This window comes from Gekko japonicus, unplaced genomic scaffold (genome assembly GCF_001447785.1).
Source record: "Gekko japonicus isolate JY-2015 unplaced genomic scaffold, Gekko_japonicus_V1.1 scaffold559, whole genome shotgun sequence".
Classification (NCBI taxonomy): Eukaryota; Metazoa; Chordata; class Lepidosauria; order Squamata; family Gekkonidae; genus Gekko; species Gekko japonicus.
In genome coordinates, this window is record NW_015168064.1 from 385,628 (window position 1) to 396,866 (window position 11,239).

Below are 11,239 nucleotides of genomic sequence, written 5' to 3' on the forward strand. Positions count from 1 at the left end.
TTACATACTGAAAGTAGAAAATTCTAATTATTACAAAGCCTATCTGGTCTTCTAAAATCAGAATAAATTTTTATTGACCTAAAGCATTAATATGGACAACACAGGAATTAAGTAACGGAGTAGAATGAAAGCAATTCAGAAAATATAAATTACGTTTCCCCATTCCTGCCCAATGCAATTGTACAAAGATTATACAAAGCAGATACCTTCCCCCATTTTCTGCATTTCAATACCAGTTTCTGCTCTCATTCCAATGTAACTAAAATATTTCCTCTAGTATACTACATCAAAGTCTTTAAAAAGAAAGGGAAAAACCCTCTAATCAGGTTGATTATCAAAGGTTTTTCCAAAATATTTGCACAATTTCTACCATTACGCAAATGGAAAATATTCCATACTAAAATACAATATTACAATGCCCTTTTGTGTTTGTTTAAATACAAATTCCAGAAAATACAAATCACTTTTCCCCATTCTTGCCCAATGCAATTGTACAAAGTTTGTGCAAAGCAGATACTTACCCTCATTTTCTGCATTTCAATACCAACTTCAGCTCTCATTCCAATGTAACTAAAAATATTTCCTTGAGTACACTACATCAAAGCTTTAAAAAAGAAACGAAAAACACCCTCTAAACAGGTTTATTATCAAAGGCTTCCCCAAAACATTTGCACTATTTCTACCATTACGCAAAGGGAAAATATTCCATGCTAAAATATAATATTACAAGGCCTGTGTTGTGTTTGTTCAAATACAAAGCATTTCTAAGTGAATTTAAGTTACAAGAAAATAACAGCCACTGTCCAATGAGATACAGAGTTCCCTTTTATTCACATTGAGACCAGTGAAGCAGCCCCCCCCCCAGTAGACAGCAGTGATGTGAGCAACTCAGAACTTCAAAGGTTCACTTGACAAGATTCTTCAACAGCATTTTGGAACAGAGTTTCCTCGTCCAGCTGAAAAGTCTAAACATAACAAAATATTTTCTTAGAAATAATATTTCCATAATTAAAACTGTATCACTGGCTTAATGTGTTTTTTGCAATGCTAAATAAATGGACTCCAGTGAAATGATTTACATTAAAAGTCTTGGCATATTGATAATATTCTTCTGCAAGTCATTTTTGTGTGCCTAGCAAAACTGTCTTCTACATCAATTTCTTTTGAAATCTTCCCCTTGGGCCCCAATCTTTAACCTATTCCTTAGTACTCATTTGCTTCCTTGTACTCTAACCCAGTGTTTTGCAACCTGTGGGTTGGGACTGACAAGTGGATCATGAAGCCCCTGAAAGTGGGTGGCAGGCCAGCGTACTTTAATGGCCGCTCCTGCCCTTTCCATCCTTCTCTTTCTTTCCTTTTTGTCAACTTATCACATTCTCATCTCCCTCTCCTTTGTGACAATAAAGAGGGGGGGAAACCCATCTTGCAACTAGTAACTTCACAGCAGTAGCTGAAAGAAGTGGGAGAAAGGTTGGAGAATAGGTGGGAGATGATTCACCTACCATGGGGGGAAAAAGAAGCCAGAAAGACGTGTGTGCATGCACGGGCTCTGTTTTAGTGCTGTTCCTTCAGCAGCCCAATCTCTTGGCCACCCTGCTACAGTGCCTCACTGCCCTCTACCTGCTGTGGGAGATGTACAGCACAGAGCCCCTTGGACCAACCTCTTCACCACCATCTGCCATCTTCGTGTATCTCCTCAACCCAGGACCCTTTCCCCTCCCTGTGCACCTCCTCAAACTCTGGCCCAGCTAGCAGAGGAGGAGGAGAGAAACTCCCACTTGCTTAGGGTTCATAGTGGGGGCAGCTGCACCCTTTGTATGATGTTTGTTGGTTTCTTAAAAACATCTGGTTGGGCACTACAGGAAATGGAATGCTAAAATAGATAGGTGCCAATGACATGGTTTGCCCCCAAAACCTTGGACTAACCCTGGATGGGTCACCATAGAAAGTATACATGGACGTGTGGGTCAGCATAGCAAAAAAGTTGGGAACCACTGCTCTAACCTCCTGCACCTTTCTGGTCAGATGCCACTTCCTTACTTCTGCTGCTGCCTGGCTACAAAACACTCTATGATGTAAGAATCCTACTAAAAAGTAGATGTGAGGATGTGTTTGTTTACTAGATGGGGAGAAAGGATGTTATGCCCAAGTAACTGACAGAACCAGGAAAATGCAGAATTCAAACAGACCCTGGACACAGACTCCAACTGATTACCCATAACTGTGCAAAGATTACAAGAGTGGAACATTTTAAGTACATTATGTAAGTATATGCATGTTTAGGATGGACATGGGAGATTCTCCCCCAAAGATGGTGTGAAACAGGGACTGCTCTTTGCTGCAGCATTTTTATTACAAAAGCTTGTTCCTAGACAACACTGGGACCAAAGAAATGTGTGCGGGGAACAATAACTCTTCAGCTGTTGCTTACTGCTATTAACACTGGTTTTAACTGTGGGAAGAACAGCAATTTCCCTTGTGATGTAGAGTAGCTGGTTTATCATGGCCTGAAGAAGGTTACTCTAAACTGAAGACATCCTTCAAGAAAATTTCTAGCCTTATTGTAAAAGTTTGCTAGAAAAAAGATTTCACAACCTACTAAGGCCCATGGTAGCACTTTAAGACCTGCAGGCAACTTAACTTAGAAGCCTGCAGAGTTTCTATAGAATGTGCATGTATCAAAATTAACCTGGGATAAATGGAAGTCAAGTTCAGTCTTGCAAAGAAAAACATTACAATCATTTAATTCAAAAGGCAAGAACAGAATGTTTCTTACTGTAAAATCCCCATAATCAACTTGATGCCTTTGATTTAAGTGACTAACAAAATCTCTTGTGACCTGAGTAGGATCTCCCCATGGAAGAGACACACAAATAGGACAGATCTAAAAATTAAAAGAGAAAATCGGATTCAACAGATGCAAGCTAAATGAAATCCTGACTGGACCCTTATTCACTATCAAGTAATAGAGATGATTTCTCATATAAGTTACAAAATAATTCAATGGTATGTTAATGTTACCATTTCCCAGAAAATAAGCCTTTTAAACTGAAGAGGGGCTGATGGAAGACTTAACATTTACAAAGAGGTACACATTAACGACACCCAGCTTTCCCTCCACAAGCCTGAATTCACACTAATGTTTCCGCAGGCACACTAATGCTTCCTGCCTCCCCACTTCCAGAGTGGCCCAAAATGTTTCCCCAAATCCTGTTCCTGAGAGTCCCTTTTCTCCAGCAAATAGGATTTCAGGGGCATTTTCGGCTGCCACAAGAGGGGGGGAAGTGGAATGGCATGCCGTGGGTACAAGGATGTGCCCATGGAAATGCTAGTGTGGATCCAAGCTATGTATTACAAAACTTTACATTTATTATTTCAGCTTCTGAACATAATACTACTTGTTTCTCTGTAAAAACAAAATGGAAGGAATTTCTCTTTATAAATGTATCCATTTTAGCAAAATAGGATATCACTTGTATAACAAAGGGCATCTCTCAGTCAAAGCTTAGCACAACTGAACTCAATGAGACTTCAATCTGGGCCAAATGCCCAAAGAACAGGGCTGCATTTGCCTGCAACTGCTGTCCATCAAGTGGTCACCTGTGCAGTCAGGTGGAGAGTTTTCTGAAGCTCAAAAATGCCTACTGGCACTCCTTCCTCTTCTTCCATCTTGATTTCCCACATTTCACATTTCCTTTCTGCCATCACCAGAGTGAGTTAAGTTGCTGGAATTGAGTTGGGGCAGGAGGGAGGGTTGTGTGATTGCACAAATAACCCCTTGATGAACAACAGTTACAGGTAAGTGCCACCATTCTTTCAGCATTGTGGTAACTATACAGTCCTACATGAGACCATAGTGAGCTGACTTACCCCTCTGAGGAAGGCAGGTGTGGGCTCTCAGCTGATCTACTATCCCTTATATGTAACCTATCACTAATTCAGCTAATGGAGAGTAGCAAAAGTTACACCAATTTTTAAAAAGGGGTACAGAGGGGAAAACAAGAAATTACAGACCAGTCAGCCTAACATCTGTCCTAGACAAATTAGTAGAAGCTGTAATCAAAGATACAATTATTAGGCACACAGAGGAACAAAACCCGCTGAGGGAAAATCCACATGGCTTCTGCAAAAGGAAGCCCTGCCTTACCAGCCTTTTGGAGTTCTTTGAGAAAACGAGCAAGCATGTAGACAACAGTGACCCAGTAGATATATATACTTGGATTTTCAAAAGGCTTTTCACAAGGTACCTCACCAAAGACTCTTGAGTAAACTTAGCAGTCATGAGATAAGAGAATGAGTGCTCTTATGGACTGAAAATTGGTTAAAGGACAGGAAGCAAGGAGTAGGAATAAATGGACAGTTCTCACAATAGAGGAAAGTAAGCAGTGGGGTCCCACAAGGATCAGTATTGGGGCCAGTGTTCCCTCTAAGCTGAGTTAGTGTGAACTAGCTCACAGTTTTTTAGCTTCCAGCTCACACATTTTTGTCTTAGCTCAGGGAGGATGGCTCCAGAGCAAACTCATTCATGCAGCAGCCAAATCGCTCGCTCACAACTTTAATGCCAGTAGCTCAGAGTAGAATTTTTGCTCACAGGACTCCACGGCTTAGAGGGAACACTGATTGGGGCTGGTACTATTTAATTTGTTTAGAAATGATCTGGAACTAGTGAGTAGTATAGTGTGCCAGGTTTACAGATGACACAAAATTATTCAGGATAGTGAAAACCAACGCTCACTGTGAAAGCTCTGAGAGGATCTCCACAAATTGGGTGAGTGAACAACAATGTGGCAAGTAAAGTTCAATGTTGCTAAGTGTAAGGAGATGTACCCTGGGACATGTGAGCGATGGGAGGTTTTTTGTAAAATCCTCCAAGCCTTTCCAGATGCTCCCTTTAACAGTAATTGTCATTTCTTTTCCTGCCTCATTTGACTATGCAGTTAAGGGGGATATGGAGTAGTCCTGGAATCTATGCCATCTATTTTTAGGAAATGTTACTCTTTACTTGCTTCAAGATTTGAAAATTTCAAGAGCTGATGCTGCCTTCAGCTGTGGGTGGCTGCCTTCAACTCTAAAATTGTTCCTTCTGTAAATTCAGATGCTATGACTGATGAGAATAACTGAGCTGAAATAACCCTTCAGCATAGATTTGAAACTTTAGCATTTGCCCCGTTAACAAAAACACTGTATTCTCAGGACACAGGAGTTAGTGATATCATCCTGTAGTAGAGGTCTGTTAAATATAGACTGCACCAACCCCTTGGAACAACACACAAGCTTGGGAAAAGAGTCCCCATCTATACTTTTCCCCAACACTTAAGGGAGTGTAAAGCCCCAGCTTAATGGAGTGTAAAGCCCTATGCATGAGGGTGGTCTTGCCCATTAAGTGAGTAGCACAGCAACATCCCCTGCAAATGTCCTTCTGACCAAGGAGGGAAAATTAAGATCTTACATGGTGAACTGTAGTTCTCTTTGTAGGCAGAAGGACATTTGGACCACCCAATGAGGTATATCAGATCCTATTTCTATATTTAAATCTAGATGCATGCCCTTTTGCTGTCTGTTGTTCAATAAAGTTAAATTGATTATCATGTGTCTGATATGGAAAGTATGAATCTCTACTATTGTTTGCAGTAACTTTGTTTCAGAGTTTGGCCTCCTGGTCTTGGAAACTGATTGGAAAGTCCTGCCTTCCAGGAAGAGGCTTTTAGCCCTGCCTTCCCAATCCCAGAAGAGAGACCTAACCCAATTAAGAATGTGCTCCTATGTATGCCAACAGAATCAGGAAAGAGCTTTTCTCCCCTTTGCAATGTATTTGAATGAAGACAGTTTTAAAAAGCAAGCTCACATTGTACAGAGATGTTATAATAAAACATTTACAAATATTAAAGCTGTATAAACATATACTCACTACTGCATCTATTTGAAAAAGATGGCTGCTGTTGCAATGATCCAGTAAGCGCTGTCTTGTGAAATTGCTTTCTTGACACAAAGGGCATTTGAATGTGGACTGTCCACTGGGGGGGGGGGACATTAAAAAAGAGTCACATGGATGAAAAACAAACAAACTTTGTTGTATTTATGTCGTATTTAAAAAAAAAAACCTTTACAGAAAAGTTAAGTCATTTACAAATCCACCGACAGAAATTGTAAAGTAAGGTTGCCACCTTCCACAGACCTAGGCATGGATCTAGCAATGAGCAAACATAAACATAAACAGACTTAGCTCAGTTTCACTTGCACATAAAAACATTAAGAACATAAGAGACGCCAATGTTGGATCAGGCCAAAGGCCCATCCAGTCCAACACTCTGTCACACAGTGGCCAAAAATACCAGGTGCCATCAGGAGGTCCACCAGTGGGGCCAGGACATTAGAAGCCCTCCCACTGTTGACCCCCCCCCAACCACCAAGAAGACAGAGCATCACTTACCCCAGAGCCCCTATCTATACCTTGTGGCTAATAGCCACTGATGGACCTCTGCTCCATATGCTTATCTAATTCCCTTTTGAAGCCGTCCATGCTTGTAGCCACCACCACTGCATCACCTTGCACTTGGCCACATTGAACCCCATTTGCCATGTTGACGCCCACTCGCCCATCCTTGACAGATCCCCTTGGAGTGCCTCACAATCCTCACTGGTTTTCACCACCCTGAACAACTTTGTATCATCCGCAAATTTAGCCACTTCACTGCTTACTCCCATCTCCAAATCATTAATGAACAAGTTAAAAAGCAGTGGACCAAGTACTGATCCCTGCGGTACCCCACTGCTTACCACCCTCCACTGAGAAAATTGCCCACCTACACTCACTCTCTGTTTTCTATGAACTAGCCAGTTTTTGATCCATAAAAGGACTTGTCCTTCTATCCCATGATTTTTGAGCTTACTTAGGAGCCTTTGATGAGGAACTTTATCAAAAGCTTTCTGGAAGTCAAGGTAAATAATATCTATTGGATCCCCCTTGTCCACATGTTTGTTCACCCCCTCAAAGAACACTAACAGGTTAGTGAGACAAGATCTTCCCTTACAGAAACCGTGCTGAGTCTGCCTCAATAGGTTTTGTTCATCTATGTGCCTACTAATTCTTTCCTTAATAATGGTTTCCACCAATTTACCCGGTATCGACGTCAGACTGACTGGCCTGTAATTTCCCGGATCTCCTCTGGAACCCTTTTTAAAGATGGGAGTGACATTTGCTACCTTCCAATCCTCAGGAATGGAGGCAGATTTTAAGGAAAGATTACATATCTTTGTCAGGAGATCTACAAGTTCACATTTGAGTTCTTTCAGAACTCTCGGATGTATGCCATCTGGGCCTGGTGATTTTTCAGTTTTTAAGTTGTCTATCAGTTTTAGGACCTCCTCTCTCGTCACCTCAATCTGACTCAGGTCTTTCAACACCCCTCCTGAAATCAGTGGTTCTGGAGTGGGCAAGCACTTCTCATCTTCCACAGTGAAGACGGAGGCAAAAAATGCGTTTAGCTTCTCAGCCATTTCCCTATCATCCTTCAATACTCCTTTTACCCCTTGGTCGTCCAAGGGCCCCACTGCCTCCCTGGCTGGTTTCCTGTTTCTAATGTATTTGAAGAAAGTTTTATTGTTGGTTTTTACGTTTTTTGCTATATGCTCCTCATGTTCCCTTTTTGCCTGCCTGACCTCAGACTTGCATTTTATTTGCCATAGCCTGTGTTCCGTTTTATCAGCCTCACTGTGACTAGCTTTCCACTGCTTAAAGGAATTCTTTTTACTTTTTACAGCCTCCATTACTCTGTTTGTTAACCATGCAGGCTTTTTCCTATACCTGTTTGTGCCTTTCCTAACCTGCGGAATATATATTTTTTGAGCTTCTAGGATCGTAGTTTTAAATAATTTCCAAGCTTCCTCAATGGTTCTGACCCTTCCTACTTTTCCTTTCAGTTTCCTCCCCACATGTCCCCTCATATCAGAGAAGTTACCCCTTTTAAAGTTAAAAGTGGTTGTGTTGGTCTTTTTGGCCAATTCCCTATTTATACAAATGTTGAACTCAAAACCTTATGATCACTGTTCCCAAGCGGTGCAATCACTTTTACATCTCTCACCAGGTCTTGAGTGATACTTAGGACTAAATCAAGGATCACCTCTCCCCTGGTAGGTTCCGTGACCATCTGCTCCATAGCACAGTCATTTAGAGTGTCTAGAAACTCAATTTCTTTTTCTCGACTAGAACACGTATTGACCCAATCAATGTGTGGGGTAGTTAAAATCACCTATCACGACACCGTTTTTTTGTCTAGCTGCTATCTTTAATTCATTCATCATTTTATAATCCTCAATCTTTTGATCTGGTGGGTGATAACAAACTCCCAGTGTTAAGTTTCCTTTTGGCCCCCCTATTTCAACCCATAGAATTTCCAGAAGTGAATCCAATTCTCTTAACCTCTCAATCTTTCTGGACTTTATACCCTCTCTGACATACAGTCACCCCACCTCCAACCCTTCCCCCCCATCCTTCCGATATAATATATAACCGGGAATCACTGTATCCCACAAGATCTCTTGCATCATCTAGTGCATTTATCCCTATATTAGTGCCCAGAAATTTGTTTTAGAAGATCTTGCTGAAGTGGAAAAGCAAGAAGGGATACAATAAGTTTGACTTTTCCTAGTGTTTCTGCATTCTAAGAACACTAGCGCAAACAGAAATTTTGCACGGGATGCAACCCATAGCCTCTGACACACTATGCTCACAGACATCATGGGCTTGGTGCAGTTACACTTTCTTTGTTAGATGTTTTCCCCACCTACTCTTCATCTAGGCATTCTGTGTTTTGACATCCAACTAAATTTTTATTCAGATTTCTTAAGTACACTTTGTTATAGATGAGGGCAGAGGAAACATTTTCATCTTATGATGGGCTGACAGTCGTGGAGATGAACAGGTGTTGATAGAAACACCAGTCTGGGAAAAACCCATCAGTCCCAGATACCAATGCTTTTGCATCCTGTGGGGAAAATAATCACTCTGGTATGAACAGCAACTTTCCATTGGCTGCCATTTTCTTGCAGCAGTCAGGATTTCAGAACCTACATTGGTCAGGACTTCAGTGCACTTTAACTGAAAAGGAGATGTTCTCCCTTTGTTTCTGTGTGCATATGAAGAATCCGTGTGTGACAGCTGGAGAATATCATCTATCCATAGGCCAATTTGCTTGGGGGGGGGGGGGGGAGCAAATGCCAGGTAACAAACAGGTAGTTTTCCTAGTTAGGTTTGAAATCTTTCTCTTTTTTTCTTTCTTGGACCCTGCACCCTCATTTTTGTAGCCTGTATACCTTTTAGAAATGTAGATAATGGAATAAAGTGTTTATCGTTTAAGCGATAAAGAGACTGCCTTGATTCCTAACTGGGAGCCTTGCTTTGCCCATGTTACTAAACAGCCCCATTTGATGGCCCTCCTGACATTAAACTGGTGAGAGGAGTGAGTTTTCAGGAGGTGGCAGCGGCTGCCAAAGCAAAGGCTCTTCAAAATTGTTCAGGGAGCTGGGAAGCAGTGAGGGATTCCACAGAGAAGAATGGGTTTCTTTGGACATAACAAATGCCCCCCCCCCCGCCTCTGGGCAATGTTGCACTTAGCTCTTCTGCTTGGCTGGCTGGTTGCACAAGCCAGGAGAGTTACCTGACAGGTGCTGGGGTGGAAAATATTACACTCTTGGGAGTCTTCCCTTCTAAAGAAGGTCAGCTAGTAGAGCCTGTCTTTAAAATTTATGTGAGGAAAGTAGCTGCACAAATGTGTCAGGTATCTGAGGTTTGAGGATTGGCTAGCTCGATCTCGTCAGATCTCAGAAGCTAAGCAAGGTCAACCCTGACTAATAAATGGATGGGAGCAGTGCTTAAAAAAAAAAAAAAAAGCGGTGCCAGAACTCTCAAGAGGGAAATGAAGTTTTCAATCTGCATACTGAAAACTCATGAACTTTTAAACATCTTTAAAAGAATTTTGTTGAACAAGTTCTGGAACTCCATTCCGGTGCATTCCCTCAGAAAAAAAAGCCCTGGATGGGAGACCTCCAAGGTATACCAGGATTGTGATGTGGAGGGAGGCAATGGCAAACCACCTCTGAATATCTCCCGCCTTGAAAACCCTACGAGGTCCACCACCAATGTTGCTCCATTAGAGTCCCTGAAAAATAACTTCTTAAAAAGGCACTTATCAATATCTCCCGGAACTGCTGCAGCTTTTTGAGGACAGAGACAGGTCTCTCCTCTACTGAATCTAGAATAAATATAAGGACGATTTAGTACTGGTGCAGTTTAGGTTGTATTTTGGATTCTAGATTACCAAAGCAATGCTGGTATGAGTGACTGTTGCTAGGCAGCCAAGCTTGGTTCTGTCAGTAAAAAGGAAGGGGCAGGAGGCCCTTTCCAGGCCTACTTTGGCCTCTGTGGGGAACTCATTGGGGCCAGTCCTGACTAAGATTGCCAGCTCCAGGTTGGAAAACTCCTGGATATTTTGTAGTGGACTCTATGTAACCCCAAGTTTGGGGAGGGGAGAGGCCTCAGTTGAATAGGATGCCATAGAGTCCACCCTCCAAAGCAGTTATTTTCTCCAGGGGGAGAAGAAGAAGAAGAGATTAGATTTATACCCTGCCCTTCACTATCTGAAGGAGTCTCAGAGTGGCTTACAATCTCCTTTCCCTTTTCCACCCCACAACAGACACCCTGTGGGACTGAGAGACCTCTTTTGAGAACTGCTCCTAAGAGAACAGCTTTGAAAGATCTTGTAACTGACCCAAGGTCACACCAGCAGCTGCAAGTGGAGGAGTGGTGAATCAAACCCGGTTCTCCCAGATTAGAATCTGCACACTCCTAAACCACTACACCAAACTGGCTCTCTGAGAGAGATCTGTTGTCTGGAGTTCATTTGTGATACCAGCCGATCTTCAGGCTCCTCCTGGAGGTTGGCTACACTAGGCCTGGCAGTGCCCTCTGGGTGACTTGATGACACCTGGCTGGCATGACAACTAGACCTGGCTGATTGATTGATTTAACTTTTATCCCCCCCTCCTGGCCAAGGCCGGCTTAGGGCGGCTTACAGAAACAGAATAAAATTCTAGCAATACATATAAAAACACAGCAATAGGTAATATAAATACAATATTAAAACCAAACATGAAAATAAAGTGCTAATATAAGTTCCTCACTTTTTATCGTCAGCTCCATTGGTCTGCTCAGTTGTTTTTGGAGGGGTTGGGGGGGGGGGGG

At 42.1% G+C, this 11,239-nt stretch overlaps 1 protein-coding gene across 7 annotated transcripts in view; it reads right to left on the reverse strand.

The window, feature by feature from the left end:
* Positions 1-416: 416 nt before the first annotated feature.
* The window catches only part of RNF138 (ring finger protein 138, E3 ubiquitin protein ligase), a 24,853-nt gene continuing 14,030 nt past the window's right edge, over positions 417-11,239 (reverse strand). For all 7 annotated transcript variants that reach the window (XM_015414561.1, XM_015414559.1, XM_015414560.1 and 4 more), the window contains 3 exons: positions 5,909-6,014; positions 2,777-2,884; positions 417-965 (listed from right to left, as the gene is read on the reverse strand). In XM_015414561.1, coding sequence (XP_015270047.1) covers positions 897-965; positions 2,777-2,884; positions 5,909-6,014 — 283 coding nt within the window. In that variant the 3' untranslated portion in view covers positions 417-896. The remainder of the gene's footprint in view (positions 966-2,776; positions 2,885-5,908; positions 6,015-11,239) is intronic.